At 31.6% G+C, this 20,865-nt stretch overlaps 1 protein-coding gene across 1 annotated transcript in view; it reads right to left on the bottom strand.

Moving 5' to 3' along the window:
* LOC149898594 (cell adhesion molecule Dscam2-like) overlaps nucleotides 1-20,865 on the bottom strand; it is a 49,156-nt gene that overhangs the window by 13,208 nt on the left and 15,083 nt on the right. The window contains exons 10-22 of the mRNA XM_090114836.1: nucleotides 20,159-20,303; nucleotides 19,534-19,682; nucleotides 18,795-18,960; nucleotides 17,885-18,021; nucleotides 16,558-16,710; nucleotides 15,840-15,930; nucleotides 14,261-14,343; nucleotides 9,135-9,269; nucleotides 8,666-8,818; nucleotides 7,366-7,495; nucleotides 5,773-5,951; nucleotides 1,056-1,235; nucleotides 398-592 (exon numbers count right to left, since the gene is read on the bottom strand). Coding sequence (XP_089970962.1) covers nucleotides 398-592; nucleotides 1,056-1,235; nucleotides 5,773-5,951; nucleotides 7,366-7,495; nucleotides 8,666-8,818; nucleotides 9,135-9,269; nucleotides 14,261-14,343; nucleotides 15,840-15,930; nucleotides 16,558-16,710; nucleotides 17,885-18,021; nucleotides 18,795-18,960; nucleotides 19,534-19,682; nucleotides 20,159-20,303 — 1,896 coding nt within the window. The remainder of the gene's footprint in view (nucleotides 1-397; nucleotides 593-1,055; nucleotides 1,236-5,772; nucleotides 5,952-7,365; nucleotides 7,496-8,665; nucleotides 8,819-9,134; nucleotides 9,270-14,260; nucleotides 14,344-15,839; nucleotides 15,931-16,557; nucleotides 16,711-17,884; nucleotides 18,022-18,794; nucleotides 18,961-19,533; nucleotides 19,683-20,158; nucleotides 20,304-20,865) is intronic.

Below are 20,865 nucleotides of genomic sequence, written 5' to 3'. Positions count from 1 at the left end.
TTAACTTATCAAAATAAACATAATATATAAAAAATTAAATCTATCCTCTTTAAATAATTTTATAAATGTAGATATTGACTAAATAAACTAAAACAAACTTAATCGTAAGGAGAATATTTATATCTTATTAAAAAAAAAAGAGAATCAACAGAATAAGTTTACAAAGTAGTTCGTTAAGACATCACAATTAAACATTACAAACAAAAACAACACGCAAATAAGCTCACTCCAGAGGGTGAAACGTCAAAACGCAGAGGAATAGAATCCGCTATCGATACGAAATGTCACGAGTTTATGTCAATAATTAGCGATAGCAGTTTCTATTCCTTAGCGTTATTCTATTCGACTGCCATTCGTCTCGGCCTACAGATTATTCGAGAAATAAAACAATACTTACTAATCCCATACGTCAAAGTATCGTTACTAGTCTTCAATTCATCCCATTCAATAAGTATGGAGTCCTTAAACGGAGTGGCCCTTAAGCTCGGAGGGTCCGGGAGTGGGAGGACCCTTATAGTGTATATTACTGAGTCAGAACCGTAAAGGTTTTTGGCTAAACAGGTGTAGTTCCCTCCTAGGGATTGGTCGATGTCTGAAATAATGATTTTATGTACTCTGGAAGTCGTAAATGACGAAATAGTGCACTTTTTCTGAATATTTATTGCTTAACACCATGAATATTAAGTTAGTTGACAATTGACGACATCATTTTTAAAATAAAATGCGTACGACCATTATTTCTTATTTTTATTACGTTTAGTGGTTGTTATATTTACTTAATTGTCATGTTATCGTGAATAACAATTGAAATAAACGCAAACCATTTCCAAGAATATTCAATATCCACTAATATTAAATTAATAAATAAATTTACCATCGACAGGAAATTACTACAACAAAGATACGTTTATCGTTAATTAATTAATTTGATTTAAAAACGGTACTTCAATTCTACCTAATAATTGCAACTAATATTGACATTATATTATAATCAACAATACATATCTTCACAATATAACAAATAAATGACGTTCATCCTAAATCCAAATACTCACTCTTTATAAGCAAGCTATCGTCCTTATTCCTCGTGTATCTCGGATGATGTGTAATTATATAATGGTTGTGATACCACACAGTGCGTGGTGGTGGTACTCCCACACTCCGACATGATAGCACCAGAGACCCACGCACTGGTACCACCACTTCACCACCGAGAGACGCTACTCCTGCTACCACTAAGGGGAGAGAGAATTGTTTGTTATTGTAGACAAATATATAGATGAATAGTATTTGGTAATGTTTATTTTATTTTAGTTTAAATATACGAATACACACACGCACACATACCACTCATGCACATTCATACGCTAACCATCACATATTATACACATACACATTACACATATTAATATAAGAACACATATGCAACGTGTTCTAAAAACATATTATACCTGCCTTATATATAATTTTAATAGCATTTAAGATAAATCGCCTTATTTATTCGTAATTGTATTAGTAAAGAATTAATAGGTAGAGATGAAATTAAATTCATTTAAAAGTTAATAAATACAAAAAATATATTAAAATTATGTGGAATTGTAGTTTTTTTTTAATACTTAAGCGAGCAAACGAGCAGGCGGGTCACCTGATGGAAAGTGATGCCCGCTGCCCTTCTTTTGAAGGTTTCCTTGTCAAGATTATAGTTACTATAATTACTACTGCAAGTTAAAATTCAATCTTTCTATTGTAACGGCTCTCTAGAGTTTTACTGCACATGTTGTTAAGAAACATACATTCCACAAAACTGCCTTGTAACGGTGCATTTACAATTTCAAACGGGCGAATGCTCATTCTTACCCCACTATGTCAAATTATTTTAGAGTATACCTACAGGCGTAGAGCATTATTTCGTTGTTCTTAGTGCGTTTGAAAAGATTAAATGCAATATTCTAATACTGAAACACGCTGAATATGAGTTTTCGTTTACACTTAAAGATCACGAAATAATGCTATTGCTATAGGCCTCTAGCTCTATGTGCGTTTGATGTAAGTGCACCGTAATACGAAAAATATCTTTATACCTATTAATGGAAATTTAGACGAGGAGGGAACATTCTAAAATAGGTATTAAAAGATTGAAGTGAAAATGAAGAAAGCTGGCACGGTAAAATGAATAAAATAAATAAATAATTTATTTCACATAATTTTTTTTACAAATTAGAGTGACCCAGGCACCTAAGAATGAAATTTATTAATTTCTTTTTTAGAAGAATGAAAATTAATAATTTACTTTTCATCATTATTAACGCTCTTCTTTTTTTAAATATTACCAGTAAATGAATATAAAACAAACCTACGCAATTATTAACATGCAAATACACATCCTAAACGATTCAATTGTAGAGGTAAAATCACAGCATAATTCTGTGGTGTTTTCGCTTATTCACCATTGATCAATTATTAAACGCTGACACAAATACCAAATAGTTAAATTGTTAATTAACAGTTAACGCAAAACTGTACAGCATTTATGCTGTTTCATTTATTAGATTTGTTGCGTCCATAATAGTCCGGGATACATCGCCCATTTTTGCAAGTGATTACTATCAAGCTAATTTTTCGTGAGTAGCTTTATTTTGATGAGATGCCCAATAATTTCATGTATAAAACTCTCGATTGTGGTAGCTACCAGAGGAAACAAGGATAAAATATTTTGATTTGATGGTTCTCAAATATTAATTACTAACTGAATGTTTTTTTTTGTTCAATCTCAAGATAATTATCTAAATTATTCGAAAAAATATTTGTCCTACAAAATCTATGGTTTGATCAAAGAGTCCCCCTTTCCAATGTGTATCGATAACGAAGTCATCATAAATGATTACTAACCAGCTGATTTTTTTATTTTCACTTATTTAATACTTATATAATTCAACAGACATATTGTCCTACAAATTGCGTAATAAATATTTGAGAACCGTCAAATCAAAAATTTTTATCCTTGTTAATTCTGTAAGCTACCACAATCGAGAGTTTCGTACATGAAATTATTGGGCATCTCATCAAAATAAAGCTACTCACGAAAAATTAGCTTGATAGTAATCACTTGCAAAAATGGGCGATGTATCCCGGACTATAAATATTTCCATCACATTTTACGCTCTCTGCAACTTTCATATTTGACTTGTGACTTTTAAGAAAAAGATAACTCTGCGTCCTATATAAAGTGTTGTCTATATCTGTATCAAATTTCATGGAAATCGGTACAATAGTTTTAGCTTTAAATTGTGGCAGCGTACAGTTACTTCTTCATTTTTAATTTTAGTGAGAGGGTATGGCTGTTAAAATTGGCGATTCTTAAAACCAGTATTTATATATTATCCCTTTTAATACTATTTTGTGTCATACATCATTGTTTTTAGTATACTACTAGTGGTCCGCCCCGGCTTCGCCCGTGGTACCTACATGTTAAAACTATCCTATCTCTCAAGTTGGATCGAACTGCACACGGTGTGCGAATTTTATTATAATCGGTTAAGTGGTTTAGGAGTCCATTGAGGACAAACATTGTGACACGAGATTTAAGTATATATATTAAGATTAAGATGTATGTACGTTTATTTGCACTACGCTTTCTCAGGCATATATTGTTACAACCATATTCCGATGACAAAAGCACCTAACTCCTATATGTTATGCTAACTTTGTTATACTAGGAAGTTTGATATAAGCATCAAAAGGATAATATTTTTGTTACTATTTATTTTTACGTAAAAAAAGACAATTGATAATACATGACAATTATTAATAACTAATTCAATTGTGTAAAAATGTTCTCAAGAAGTTCTTAATTAGGTATGATTTATTTAAATTTCTTTCTTTCTTTACTTCGTAATATTGCTTTCGCCTATCATCGAACCGACATTTTACCGAACATCGAACCGACATTTTACCTACGATAGTAAAATGTCGGTTCGAATCACCCATTACAATATTTTTTTTCTATCAATAATTATTTAAAAAATCTCATATTATTATTTATATTTCAAACATTATGCTTTCAAAATAAAGCTAAAGAATAAATATTTTCTAAAAGCGGACTGTAAAAGTTTTTGCAAAATTTATCTCATAATATTTTAAACTCGCGTTGAAATTTTTATTTAGCAGAGTAACTATCCATTGACTTGTAGACACTTGGGAAACTTCCTAGAAACTGCGCTTAGTATCTAGCCGACTTGAATTTTATATCCCTAAGGATTAAAACTAAAACTTCCTTCTACCTCGATTAAACGTAGTTTCTCTTTAATTAATTATGCGTCTATATATTATCCTACCAATATTATAAATGAGAAAGTTTGTGAGGATGGATGTTTGTTATTCTGTCGCGTAAAAACTACTGAATCAATTACAATGAAATTTGGTACACACATTTTACAATGAATGTAGGTAGCTGAAGACCCAGAATAAGACATAGGCATTTTTATCCCGGAAATCCCACAGGAACGGGAATTCTGCGGGATTTTTTTTGAAAACGCGGACGATGCCGTGGGCGGAAATCTAGTAATTTTATAATCTAATAAGGTCTATCGGTTATAAGTTTCATTAGTCTTTCGCGTAATTTAAGGTTGTTTTTTTTTTATTATCAATAAATTATGACTTTTACATTAATATTGTTAACAGCATAAATGCTGTACAGTTTTGCGTTAACTGTTAATTAACAATTTAACTATTTGGTATTTGTGTCAGCGTTTAATAATTGATCAATGGTGAATAAGCGAAAACACCACAGAATTATGCTTAATTAAGAACTTATTGAGAACGTGTTTACACAATCGAATTAGTTATTATTAATTTTCATGTACTATCAATTGCCTTTTTTTACTCATAAATATAAAATATGTAGTATCAAATATACTATTAAGCCTTTTGATGCTTATATATCCAACTTCCTAGTATAACAAAGTTAGCATAATTATAGGAGTTAGGTGCTTTTGTCATCGGAATATGGTTGTAACAATATACTTATGCCTGAGAAAGGGCAGTGCAAATAAACGTACATTCATAGTACACTATACACAATGATGTATGACACAAAATAGTATTCAAAGGGCATATTTTTTTTTTAATTATAAATACTGGTTTTAAGAATCGCCAATTATAACAGCCTTACACTCTCACTAAAATTAAAAATGAAGAAGTAACTGTACGCTGCCACAATTTAAAGCCAAAACTATTCTACCGATTTTCGTGAAATTTGATACAGATATAGACTACACTTTATATAGGACGCAGAGATATCTTTTTCTTAAAAGTCACAAGTCAAATATGAAGATTGCAGAGAGCGTAAAATGTGATGTAAATATTTATGGACACAAAAAATCTAATAAATGAATGGAAACAAATTTACTGCCGTAAAATTAAAACTTTAAAAACTGAACAAAAATGATGTTACGTGCGTCCTCGCTTTAAGCTTCTTTTTACACCCTTGAAACAATAAGTAATAGAATTATAAAAGTATTAGATTTCCGCCCGCGCTTCGCCCGCGTTTTCAAAGGAAAACCCGCATAGTTCCCGTTCCCGTGGGATTTCCGGGATAAAGCCTATCCTATGTGTTAAGCCAAGTTACCTTCTATATGCGTGCTAAATTTCATTGTAATTGGTTCAGTAGTTTTTACGTGAAAGAGTAACAAACATCCATACATCCATACATCCATACTTACAAACTTTCGCCTTTATAATAGTATTAAGATATTAAGATTAAGATGACAATACCTCTTTGCTGTGGAGCATCTGTAACTCGTCTACTCTCTGGCCCTTCCCCTATAACAGTACTAGCAGTCACCCAAACATCATACTGCTTGCCTTCTTGTAGCCCCTTTAGTTCGAGTGTTTGTGTCTCTTCATATGTGGAATCTTGGGCATCTATTCTGTGAGATTCTGGCCCGTCGTTGCTATGTGAAAATGAACCTTATGTTTATGATAATCTATACTAATATTATAAAGCTGAAGAGTTTGTTTGTTTGAATGCGCTAATCTCAGGAACTACTGGTTTGATATGAAAATTTATTTCGGTGTTAGATAGCCCATTTATCGAGGAAGGCTATATATAGGTTATATCATCACGCTTAAACCAACTGGAGCGGAGCAATACGGCTAAAACCGCGGGGCACAGCTAGTATGACTTTTATAAATGAGTCTTTTTGCTTATATACGCATTTGGAACTATGTATATGAAATAAGATTTTAACTGAAACATTCATGAAAAATATAATCCTCTTGTTTCGATAACCCTTTGATACATTTTCAAGAATTTAGCAGCGAAAGGTCACTTAAATGAACTTACATTTTAGAGGTTAATATTTTAAGATTTTAATTAAAGTTAATCCTCCGAACTACTTACTCGATATCAAAATTTCAGCCAGCTCCGTTTTAATTAGATATAATGAGCTCATTTAAATGTCGATTTTACTAAATTACTCTTACTATAATATTTTCTTATGCTTATAACCTGTCGTTAATTTGTTTTATGACTGCAAGACAATACTACGACTTTTTTAGCTGTGGTTTTAGAATTAATGAATATAATATTATTATAATACATACGTTAAATAACTACTATCAGTATAGTACAATGCGTCTGTTGTATGTGTTTTATTATAATAATCGTGCTGAAATTTGTAATTCCTTCGGTTTAATTTTATAGCCACAAACATAATATTAGAAAGATATAACTTTGACGCGTCATTTAGTTACAGTTACGTTAATATTTCTACCAAAATAAAATCCTAAATAAAACGCAATCACAAATAATTTGGAAAATCCAAAAGTGCACGCCTCATAATTTTTTTTTAATAAATATTTATTAATTATTATTTTTGTTTATTTAATAACAATTAAACCACATCGAATCAGACCCTGAAAAATGAAAGGGTTCTATTCCTGAGCATACTCAAGCGTAAGAGAAAAAAAAAGACTCGATTAGTAAAGTATTTCGGTCGCTATCGTGTTAACAAGAAAAAGGATCCGCACATACAGACACACGGACGTCCAAGACAGAACTTTTTTAAACTGTTATTTAACTAGTTTAAATAACAAAAATGACATCAAAAATATCATGAACGTTAAAAATAGTGTTTTTTCTTAATATGTGTGTGTATGTATTATCTTACAAGTGCAATGTATGATACATAAAGACATTTTAAGTTTGAAAAATCAGATGTTTTGCGCGAAGTGACAGTAGTACCCACCTCAACGCTTCGCTTATGAGGCGTGCAATAAACACACATTAGAGGAAAAATTTGAATCCAGTCAACAACCGACTAAATATCTTTAGAACAAAGGAAATAGAACCTTAAATCAACTTACCTTGAGCTGGCTTTGCAATAAACTGTATAATGGAGTAGCTTCCCATTTGGTTGTTTCGGTCGCTTCCAACTGACTAGTAGTGTGGTCGATGATTGAGAGAGAAGTTTTATTTCTGCGGGTGCTTCTGGTACTAAAATATGTTTTATTTTAAGTAAAATTTTAGTAAATTATTAATATTATAGAGCTGATATAATTGTTATTTCGACGAGCTAAGTTCCTACTGGTTTCAAATGAAAAAGTATTCTTCTGGTAGATAATTTTATTTATTGAAGAAGATTATTGGATTTTTGACGTGACAACGTCTTATAATGCGATAGAACCGGCTGCACGCAGGAAAAGACATGACTCATGCGGCGTTACCTCGCTCTGAGGCGTTCCATGTAAGGCTTGAAGTGCAAGCGAGAGCGCGGAACGAGCGACAAAGAAGCACAATCGGACGTTGTCACGTTCAACTATCGTCAGTAAACCAATTTTTTTACCAAAAAAAAGTCATACAAAAATAAAATAGTGCTTCTGAAAACAGCTAAAATTCTAAGTAATAGCACAGTACATATACACAGTAGGTATAATATTATTATAACCATCTCATCGAGAAGCATAATAAAATATACACAGAATCGTATAATAAATTCTACGTTTGCGATAATAATCAGATTTCTGATTTATCAATTGAGTAATGGACCTAATTAATATAACGTGTAGGCAGAGGAAAATTTATGGAAAATTAACATTATTATAATATAGGTAGATACTGTTCTTTGTAGGTATCTATCTGAATCTTATTTGAATATCGTCGTAATTAATCACAAATTAATGTTAACTAATTGAATATTTAAAAATTATTTAAATATTATTTTATATTATACGATGTTGTGTACGTTCCCCTTTGTGAAATGAAATAAATATTAAGTGATACATTTTTGTCAATAGTCGTCTAATTTGTAAAGATAAGATATTCATATTCAAAATACAAATCTAGATTTGTATTTTATCTCTATAAACATAAATAAGACATAATATATTAAAATAGTCGAAACTGTAGTCGTATAAAAAACTATCTAGCTCCACTATGTCAAATTATTTTAGTGTAAACTGGCGTAGAGCATTCTTTCGTTGTTCTTAGCACGTTCGAAATGATTCTATACAATGTTTTAATACTGAAAAACACTGAATACAAGTTTTCGTTTACACTAAAAGATCACGAAGGAATGCTCTAACTCTAGCTCTATGTTCGTTTGATGTAATGAATGAATGAATGAACATTTGATGTAAATACACCGTAAATGAACAAAATTCTTACCATCCTGCAAAGTCGAGCACACGATAGGAAACGAATACGGTCCAATCCCATAATTGGAGAATCCCGCGACTTTGACTGTATAATTGGTGTATTTATTGAGCCCTTGCAAGCGAACCTCTGTTACAGGTGTGCTAGCGTTTAGCCATTGACGACCTGATAGAAAAATTTGAGTTGAAAAATAAAGAATTTGTATTGAAAAGAAGGATATAAGACCATCCATAACTTTTGAGATAAGGGCAGGATTGTTTACTAGTTTCTATATTAAATAATTAATTGTTTCTAAATATGTTATTATCATAATATAGAGGTATTAATATAAAATAAAGCCTCCTAGTCATGGTAAAAATTTGTTGATCAACAGTTGAAGAACAATGTTTTTGGAAAATGTTTTGGAAGGTCAAGTTAATATCAAGGAAGGTTTTAATATCTTCAAAATAATTTGTGTAAAAGAAATGAAAATGAATATTACCTTGTGCAGCATACAATACTGTGTAACCAATCAGAGAGCCAGCTTGCTTGTGGTGTGGTATTGGCTGCCAGCTGACCCGCAGCGCTGATGACGTCACACCACCACACTCCACGGATGTGGGACCTTCTTCGGGAGCTATACAAAATCGTTTATTTAAGTCTCTAATATAAATTATAACTAATTTGAATACAGATAGAGTACAATTTATTGGGCGGACTTACCAGTATCACTTAGCTTTATCATACTTTCAATAAGGAGCCTAGGCTCTTTATAAAACGACGCTAATCAAATGCCTCAATAACTTTTTCAACAATTTTCTACGGAAGAACTGGCATGGAACGTTCTAGTTGCAATTGAATTGTAAATTGTAAATTCGATAATGTTTTCAATTCCATGTGTGTAATCGGTATTTTGTAAACAAATGCCATCAATTAACTTTAATTAAAAGGTTTCTATTGAAATTTGGTATGACGATGGGATGATTAATCGTTTTAATTTGACTGGATAATGAAGTAATGGCCAAAATATAAATAACTAGCTGTGCAGCCTGGCTTTGCCTGTGGTATACTTGTTGTGCTTGTTCGTACCAACTCGGAAACCTTTGTGGGTTCATACACAACACTTTGCTGAAGATCATCGCAAGATTTTAACGGATTTTAAACGTGATTTATTCATTATATCCTGACGTTTTGCACACTTTGCATTCTCATCTTTACATGATCAAATGCATATTATCTAGTTTATAATTCTATAAAAGAAATATAGACAAACATTCATTTAAATAGATATAAATAGATAGATATTATATTTCGTTTTACAACTTTTAATGTGACGAGAATAGAATTAATAGCATATTTATAATGAGTGAGATTTATTCCTTGTTGCTACGGTATTCTAATGAAATCCTGAACAATACAATGGTTACATAAAACAATAGATCATATTGTAAAGATAGACACTATTGTATTATTTTTTACAAACAACTCGATTATAAAAATCTTAAGTAATATTTGATTCTCCTTTAGATTTTTTTGCTTGTTTCCTTGTTTGCTACATACCCAATTCTATTTTCTAATTTTTGATTATTTTTATAACCGTAATTCATCCATCCTGACATGATTTCAATATTTATGCATGTATGTTTTTATTATTGTAGTAAAAGCAAGTATTCCGAAACACAGTTCAATTATAGACTCTACCATAAAAATAAGCGCGTTTAAAAGTCGTAACAAAACTCTGTAAGTAATCTTAATATCTCGCAAAAATTAATTAAAAACACCTCTCAAGATATTACAATAAAGGAAAAATTAAAAAGACACTTAATGTACAGATTAAGCTCACAAAAGCTCGAAGTTTGAACAGTGGGCGTTAATTATGTTCAACTGAAAAGAATAATTAAAATTAAAAAGGTGAAAAGCTTATTTAAATTGAGGAAGTTTGATAAAGCTACGACTGGGGTTTTAACAATTGAGTTTTTAGTGAATAAAGGCATAAACATTCGGAATAATCATATGGAAGTAGGTACTTATAGTAATAAGTTTAGTATATAGAGTTTATGCTATTTACAGGCTGGATTTTTTTTAAATCACTAATGAAGTTAATGTTAAGTACGTTTGAGAGATTTCATCATTATAATTCATAAGTAATAGCACAGATAATATAAAACTATAGGTAGGTAGTAATAGTAACATTTTTTTCGATTCCTGGGTGTGTCAAGCTTTTTGAAAATCTTTGCTGCAGTATACTTTCTTTTCTAATTTAATGGAATGTTTCCTTTGAGTAAATTCTACTAAAAACGACTTTAATTCGTTCTGTAATAAACGGAGTTAAAAGACGACTTATTCAATATTCAGTTTGATGAGAAGCGTGATAACAACTTTGGAATAAGCGTCAAGACATGTTACATCTCAGTTTGCCGTATGCTCAGTGTTCGAAACATCGGGATGAATAAAGTAATTAATTAATGTTTAAAACCCGTTAAAAGTGTTACTAATTTTCGTAATTAAAAAAATTTAACTGCATGTAAAAGAAACACAGGATTCATCTAATAAACATAGCTACGTTATTTTAACATTATTTTTAGCAGAGATCTATAAAGTCTTGTTTAGACTCGACCGATATCAAATAAAAAATTTGGAAGTTTTTATAACTAGCCTATAATATATTAATATATTTTCGGTTTTTAGTGACCATTTGTAGTTTTGAACTCGGTTTAATTTACTTTTAATTCTTATGGGGATAGAAATTTTTTATCGAACTCTAGCGCTATATATAAAAAAATAAAATAAAATACACCCTGTACATTGATAAGTATTGATCCACTCCATACGAGCTAAAAGGCAAAAAATCACAAAGTCGAAAGTGCTCGCTTTACGATATTAGTGCATATTGGCCTAGATATGCAGTTTCGTGAGATATTTGGCACATTTTGCAAGTAGGTTAGTTGCAACACCCTGTATGTAGAAGTTATATGCTAACTTGCGAAATTTCACGTTACTTTTTTAATATCGTAGTAGTGTAGTTTTTGAAGTTTTTATTTATTGAAAGCTTTGGAGTCGTAAGGAGCTTTTTCCAGCGTTGAAAGCTTATTTTATAAGTAGTGTTAGTTAGTATGGTCTTTTGTATGTTTTATTTGAGGAAAAGAAGAAAAGTACGGCGCAATATATTAAATATTTTATATACTCATAAACAAAGAAAAGGTGAACTCGATTATTACTTTCAATAGCGTTAGCCAATTTTGATGATTCTTATTTTATTTTAAAGCTAGGAGTTGTCGAAGACCGTAGTTCCTAGGACCACAGATTACTAAAAGTTACAACATAAGTACGGTAAGTACCTAAATTAATAAACGATATAAATTAAAAACGTTATTATAATTGAGTAGAATCAAAAATACTGATTACAAAATTAATAAAAAAGATAACCTACATTTTCGTTATATTTTACGTACAAAGTAAGGTAAAATTAAAGCTCATTCGTTACACATGAACTCCCAATTTGCAACATATTTTATTGCAAAAATAACTTTAATTTTATGTAGTTCCGTGTCAGTTATTACGTAAGATTATATTTTAATTAGGCAGTTTGTTTATTCAGAGGTAGATGTGATTCAACGTTTAAAATTGAAACCCGGGTGAAAAAGATTTAAAAAAAATGTTTTCACTATAGGATAATCTTAATAACCTAAAAACCTTGTACTTTATTCGAAATCAAGAAGTAATTTAATGTAGGTTCACACGAAATGTATTATGAAAAGGTATATTGACACTTTGATCAAAATAAAGCAAAATGAATTAACCCTTATTAAAACGCTGGGAGCTATACTTCCCACGTCTCAGATTGAAGTAAATCGTGTTTTATTTTTATATGCTTAAGGGCCGATTTTTCAATCCCGAGATAAACAGTCTAATAACTACCCCTCGAATAGATTTATTCAATTATTTATCTAACTCATAACGGCTCGCCTATTTTTCAATCGTGATTTATTTGATGAACAACTATCTGACCAAATATTTCCATATTGGCAGCTCTGCTCTCGGAGTGGCGAAACAAACATATTAAATTAGTCAGGTTAGAGCGGGATAGAGTCAACTCTTGCAATTTGTCAACAACCGTCATTATGACTCACGTCAGGAGTGCATTTTAAGTTTGTCTTGTCTTCTATGATTGTTGATTGTTGTTTTGATTCGAGCAAAGAGTTTGGTTAAATTTGTGTTTCAATTTAAATATTTTACGATGGAAACGACATACTTAAAGGTAGCGTTCGGCAAATTTTTAATGGCATGGTCATCAGTACAGACTATCAAAAACATCAATTTCAATATGATTTTAATTGAAAATAATTATATAGAAAGAGGTTTAATTGTTAATAATTCTACGCTCTATGTTATGACATATGAAAATATCCCAAATTTGACGCGTCAGTTGTCAACTCAAACGCCTAACCGTCGAATAGCGCGCTATCTGGCCGTTGGAGCGGCAAATAGATTTATTCCTCAAATAACGTAGTTATTCGATAGATACGTCCTATTCGTCTATTGAAAAATTGAATATTTTGTTAACTGAAGAATAAAGTCTATCTAGCTGTTTATCTGGGCATTGAAAAATCGGCCCTAAACCTAATGCAGTGTAATATTTATCTACGCAATCTTAACATTCTAGAGAACTTTTTTTCATGGAAATACTTTTCAGAGAATTATTACATGTCATGGTAAACACACGTCAAAGTCAGGTGACCTGATTTTGCAGCCGAAAACGACCGTTATTTTTTAGTTTTTGGTGTAGTGCTCAAAAAAAATTAGATAAGTAGATTTGAGTTCTAGCTATGTAAACTAGACTATATTACGGTTGCGTGAAACGTAAAAATATGCCCAGAATCTTTCGTTTATACCTTGGTAGAGTCGATTGAAATTAAGTCTTTAAGTGGGAAGATATCATCCCAGTGTTCGTCACTGCACACGACATTCGGAAATTCTATATATAAAATCTGTGTGTCTAAAAAATCTTTTTTAGTTGGTATAAGCGACTTATTTATTGTTATTCGTTATTTCCTGATCAGATAATTAGAAATCTTAACTCAATACATTAGTATTTACCTATTGTTTTTATTTTGTTTTAGAAAAATGCCATTTTTATGTTGAAATCATTCATTTTTCAATTCCCGAATTCTTCCCTCAGTAAAAGAAACTTGCATTGATGAGTACTTTCACCTCCTTTATTAAAAAACTTGATCTTTATATTTTTTTACGATAACATTAAATTCACAAGTGGAGTCAACTAACTAGTGTTTTAAAATATTGATGTCTGGAGTGGACACTGGGAGCTATAGTTCCCACCTTTCCAAACTTTTTACAAGAGAGAACAGATGACGGGATATATACTTCCCACCGAAAAAAGGGTACTTCCCCCCACTAACCCCTTTTTTGTGTGTATTTTTGAAATCTACGACCCAAAATTACCCAGGAACGTATCTTGCTTTTTTGTTAGCTCCTCCACAGGCTCGCGTTTGAATAAGGGTTAAAAATACGTTTTTACAAAATAATCTAAATGTACTTACTTAATTCACAAACTGTTACATCAATAAATCTATAATTAAATTACATAATATATTTAAAGTAGGTACTTACCTCCCTCCCTTGTGTCTTCAAACAGTGGAATCGAAAAGGGTCCATTGCCAGCACTATTGAAAGCTGCAACTGATATCGCATACCTTGGGAACAAAAGTAAATAGTTATAATTTATATTTAAAATATAATAACACTTTGGATATGAAATAACCTATATTATATTGTCTTTTAATATAAAAATATTTAAGGGAGCTTTTTTTATAAATTGACTGCAAACAAAATCGTTTTTTTAGGTACTAATGTCATTATACTTTAAGAACACACACTATATTGTAAGAACTTTCTATGTGTGTGTAAATTGAGTAGCATGTATGAAAGTATCAACTAACTATTGACTCATACTTTTTTATAACGATTTGACGAAGTACTAATAATCGAGACATAGAAATAAATTTAATACGAGAAAGTATATTGTTAATAGTAATAAGTATAAGGTTTAATTTTAATCTTTAATCAATGAAATATTAAACAAAATGGATTCGTGGAAACGGCAATTTAAATACAGTTCATAATATATCCATCAAAATATGGTGTTACAGTTTTAAAGGTCAACAATACATATTTTTCATTTTAAATTTATTTCATGAACAATTGGATCAAATGATCGAGACGTTATGAGTTACCAATGTTTATATTATAGCATTAAAACCTTAAATTTTTGCAATTAAACAGATTTTCAAATTAATAATTATAATGTTATTAGCTATTGTATTATAAAAGAGCAGTGGTAGCTCAGTGGTGAGATCTCGAACTTCGAATCGATAAGTCCGGGGTTCGAGACCAGGCGAGCGCGTAAGTAATAAATTGATTTTTCAATTTATCTGCGCATGTTGTAACCACTGCTCGAACGGTGAAAGAAAACATCGCGAGGAAACCGACATGTCGAAGAATTAAAAAGTACGACGACATGTGACGACATCCGCCAACACGCACTTGGCCAGCGTGGTGGATTATGCCCGTGTCCCAGCAGTGGGAACATAATCTTCTTTCTTATCTTCTTATATATAAAAATGAATCGCAAAATGTGTTGGTAAGCGCATAACTCGAGAACGGCTGAACCGATTTCGATAATTCTTTTTTTATTATATTCCTTGAAGTACGAGGATTGTTCTTATGTAGAGAAAACGTAAACATGTACCACGGGCGAAGCCGGGGCGGACCGCTAGTATGTAATATATATTACATGGGAACATAATATTATACATATTTAGCTGTAAGTAGGAAGTAATTAATTGTTATCCATACTAATATTATAAATGCGAAAGTAACTCTGTCTGTCTGTCTGTTACTCAATCACGCCTTAACTACTGAACCAATTTGCATGAAATTCGGTATAGAGATATTTTGATACCATAGAAAGGACATAGGATAGGTTTTACCCCGGAAATCCTACGGGAACGGGTTTTTCTTTGAAAACGCGGGCGAAGCCACGGGCGGAAAGCTAGTAAATAAATAAATATATGGGCTGATGATGATGAACCATTTAGTAAACAAATATTGAGGCCCGTGTCCCAGCAGGAGGAACGTACTATATGGGCTGATGATGATGATGATGATTATAAAAGAAATGTTCACAAACCTTACTCCTTTTAGCAGACCAGTGATTATCGTTTCTTGCTTGGAATAAACGGACGTTGTTTTGATTATTTTATCGCCGCTCTCTGGAGATTCTGTTGGAAGAATACATTCAATTAGACACACGTAAAATCTATACTAATATTATAAAGCGGAATAGTTTGTTTGTTTGAACGCGCTAATCTCAGGAACTACTGGACCGATTTGAAAAATTGTTTCGGTGTTTATATTTTGGTTTTATTTCATTCGACGCTTTATAGACGCTTTATAAATATAATTTTTATAATAGATATTTATTTTATTTTAAACACTTTATTGTGCTGCGAATATAACAATAGTAGGTACAATAAAAACTTAAACTAGGACGTTCAACACAGAAGGCGGCCTTATTACTAACAAGTAATCTCTTCCAGGCAACCTAAACTATTACATATACTGAAATACATATTTTAGTATATTCTATTACTATATATTATGTAATCTAAAAATATGCACATCTCACATTTGACCGCCTCCTTGGTACAGTGGTTGACTCGTGAGCGTAGCACCGAGGGGGCCTGGGTTCGATTCCCGGTGGAGACGAATAAAAAAAAATGTCTTGGTTTGGTAGGGCACAGAAGGCTGATCACCTACTTGTCCCTAAAGAAAATCGATCAGTGAAACAGATGTATAATGCATCTGCCCCTTACCCCACTAGGGGACATGGGACTTCATTAACTTACCTTTGATCCCAGTCAATTGTGGCACAGCCCGTATCCTATATCCCAGTATGAGTCCATTATGCGTGTCAGTGGGGGGCGGCAGCCATCTTGCTAAGAGCTCTCCGGGTGAAGTCGTTTGTTCGAGTTGAACTCCGATTGGTGGTGATGACGGAGCTATAGGAAGTTACTCTTTTAATTAAAAGTAGTGGATTTTATTATTGCCTTATTGCTCTAAAACGTTACAAAGATAACCTGATTATAAATTAAAAATTTGGCAGTCTTGTTGCTATATAGCAACTTCTTACAAATAACCAACAAGTCTGTAAAATTTATGATTCATGTGTCAGGTACATCCTAAAGTAATAAATATTTATTGATTTAATTCGTTTAACCAGGCGTACGTAAGGAAATAAAGGAGAGGAGTAGCATCTACATGTATGTGTGTACATGTAAATAAAATGAGATCACGTAAAGTTGTCCTTACTCCTTCCTAGAATAAATTAAAATACTCAATTAAATGTCTCTTATTAATTAAGAGCCCGTAAAGCTATCAGATTTCTCTCTAACTATATCTAGTTACCTTTAGATCGGATTATAGCAATATGGAAAGTGTATTTGCTTCTTATAATTGTGTAAATATAGTATATATCTCACATAGTTCTAATCGACTTCGGCCGGAACGCTTGTTCTGAAGAAAGAAATCTATAAAGTTTTTCCTCCAAAAAACCACTGAAATCGCTTCGCCATTTCTTTGAGATTGACTTACATATATTACATTATAACAGTCCATTACATTAGATCGACATTTTTAAACCCTAATTCTTGATACCAAGGGAATCATCATAGGTCAATGTTATCATGGAATATTCTAGCAAAATAGACCGGGATTTATTTGATGTATTACGTCATTCCCAAGCGGATACAGTGAACTATCCTGACATTGATAAATTAAAGATACGGAGTAAGACGAAATCTTATCTCCTGGGAGCCAGCGTATTACCGAAATGGAATATTTAGTATCTTGTACTCTGGGATTCAGATGTAATTGACAAAGGACGTTGATACTGTCCCTGTTAATTTTGTGGTGTAAGGCAAGATTAGTTGTTTATTCATTTGGAAGGTGTGTGAGCATTTGCAGGACAGAAAAAGTTAAGAACGAATGAACAAGTGCATAAAATGTTTTTACATTTATTTTCAGGATAGCAGTGTGTATTAATTTTAATAAGGTTGTAAAGGCAAATGATTATATCGGGTATTTATATTATTAATAAAATAGAGTATGTATACATGATTTGGTTTAATTGTAAGTAAATTCGATAAATCTGTATAATAAATAAGTAATACAAACCTTCTTCAGCAGTAGTGAATCTAACGGGCGTGCTGTATGGACTGAGATCCGCCTGGTTCCCTCCCGCTACTCTAGCTGAGTATCCCGTCGCTGCTTGCAATTGATCTATTTCTAGCGTATGACGGATTTCGTCCGATCTGATAGAATATTTTGGAATTAAAGCTTTAGGTGATTTTTAACAATTAATAAAAAAGAGCGTGACGACCACACGTGTCAGAAGTGAAACTTCTTAGGCTAGATTTAAAGATATCGTCGCCTTACTCCATGACGTGACGGCATTGCTATGACGCGACCTTGAAATTTTAAAGAAGTTTCACTACATAAACTTAGTTATTTTAAATGTACGTAGGTAACAAAATCGACCCATTTTTGGATATGTAGATAAAAAAATACAACACTCGTATCATGGATACATATAAATTATTCCTATATGTAGTATAATTTGTGAGCTTTAGGTAAGTCTGTTAAAATTCATTTACGAAATTAACGATACAAAATTTACTATCTACCTTTGAATAACTAATTTAATAAGGATTCTAAGAAATATCTTTGGTTACCCGCACATTCCGTAAGACAGGTCCGGATTCAGTTTGCATTTGTCGATTTTAATTAAAATAGGTACGCAATAATATTAAAAAACTGTTTATTTTTAATTATCCTTTTATACTGGAATAATTGTTAAAGTACTACTTTAATGAACCTTAGTAATGAAGACAAGTTTTACTTAAACTTCGTAATATACTCATACTCATAGGTACTAAAGCATTTGATAATGAAATGACACGAATATTTGATGAATAATTTAAAAATCCTATAAATCATCAAAATATCACACTCATACTTATAAAAAGTCACAAATAACTATTTGAACATTTACATAAATCTAAAAAATCCTATATTTCACACTTACCTCGTAACATTAATACTTCTAGCTGTATTCCAGGACAATCTCTGCGTACTTGTTATTTGTATTGTGTAGTATTGAGCTAGAGACCGAGTACTATCAAGCCATGACAGTTTGACGGAACGACTCTTGACTGAGTCCACTGAGAGATCGTTTGGGGGGAGGGGCGGTTCTAAAATATGGAAGAATTTTAGTCTTATAAATATTCTGGTCTTTTTTGAAGCAATAAATGTTAATTTAAATAATTTTGTAAAATATTCTTAGTGTGACCTTATTTGTCCATAAAAGGCCGACAGAGCACCTGTAACACTTCTAGTGTTAGAAATGTTTATGGGCGGTGGTGACCACTTAACATAAAGTGGCCCACCTGCCCCTTTGCTTGCTCTGACATAAAAAAGTGGTATAATATTGAACTCTCTTAAGAGATCTCACCAGCAGATTATTTTTATGAAAAGGGCAAAGTGTATTAAATTACGCAATATAATCGATGATATATTAAGCTTCTCGTGGTTACTAAAAATGATTTTAAATAGGTACAAAAAATTTCATGTAAAATGAAATATTTACTGTATGATCAATATTTAACCTTGATATTTAACTAATTAAATTATACAAAAAACTTGAAAGAACGTTTGCTCGTCCTGTCCTAAATATACTGTAATCATTGAAATAAATAAATTGTATGGAAGTATTTAATCTATGGCTATGTATTTTGTAAAATGTCTAAATAACTACATTCACTTACCAAGTATAGTAAGATATACAGTATACACATCAGCTCCAAAGGGATTTCCAGCCTTGCACTGGTACAGAGCCCCATCACTGACTTCAGTTTGAAGTAGTTCTAGTACACTAGTCATGCCATCTTCTGTTTTCATTTCTGATATCTTCACCCTATATTTAAGTTAATATTTGTTATAATAAATATGAAAAATCGTTATTTATTGTTTAATTAAGAAATAAACAGATTTATTCATTATATTATTATTCCGTTGTTCCCAACACTCTATAGATCGTTGAAGGACTAGAGTCTTTATATAAGTCGATATTTAGTAATATTTTACTAAAGAAGGTACAGAGGCGTAAGGTAATATTATAAGGAATAAATAAGTATCTATATAAAGCGAATTCTAGGAAGCGGAATCTATTTAGTAAATTATACTGGGTACAAATTAATTTTCATTGAATAAACAGAATAGATGTTTAACAAACATTGTGATAATATTTAATTAAATTACCTACATAGAAAATGTGTTGCTACCAAAATTGTTTTTAAGCATTGAAAGGAATAGTAAAACAAAACAATCGCAGAGCAAAGAGACATAGAAAAAAAAAATAATATAAAAATAAATATTTAGTCTTATAAATACCTCTGTGTTAATGGATTGATAGGTTTTCCGTTCCTCGTCCACATCATGCGAATAGGATCATCTCCTTTAGCTACACATTCTATCGTCACTTGTTGCCCCAGTTTAGCTGTTATGTTTCGTGAGGAGACGTCAAACGTGATCGGTTCTAAGGGAAAGTTTGATACATTATATTCTAGACGTATAGATACGAATTATTATTATTAATGGGAAATTTTCAAATTTTTCAATTCTTGATGAGTTTTTATGAGCATGGAGATTGAGTATAGAATTTAAGTTGTGGATATTTATTTTGACGTAAAACATGAAATGAAAATTTCTAGCGGAGACAATTTAGAACGTCCATGTCTTACAACTTTCAATCATGTACTTAAAAATAGAAAGAATCTTCTTATATTTTAATACAAGAATAGAAGAAAAAATAAATTTCTAAAAATGGAAATTATTTGGGGCCCCAAAAAATCAAAATCCGGCCCTGTCGATGTCATTTACCTATCGATCGTTTGGTAAAACTAACATTTTCGCATAAGAAGGGTTTTCGTAGAGGATATTAAATTAAACGTGGGTCAAAGCTTACGACTACGTGATTAAATTCCTGGATGTGTTATCACGGTCATCTTTGTTGAAGTGAGGCTATGGCTTTTATACAAAACTTTTTGGAACGAAGTTCCTTATCGCGCGTTGCGGAAGGGGTCTTGATCCATCAAGAA

This window comes from Colias eurytheme, chromosome 22, assembly GCF_061535395.1.
Source record: "Colias eurytheme isolate Ceu_HAF_F1 chromosome 22, ilColEury1 Martin Lab GWU primary, whole genome shotgun sequence".
In the NCBI taxonomy this organism is placed as follows: Eukaryota; Metazoa; Arthropoda; class Insecta; order Lepidoptera; family Pieridae; genus Colias; species Colias eurytheme.
Note: the sequence above shows the minus strand (reverse complement) of the source record. Positions and strands in the feature narration are given on the sequence as shown.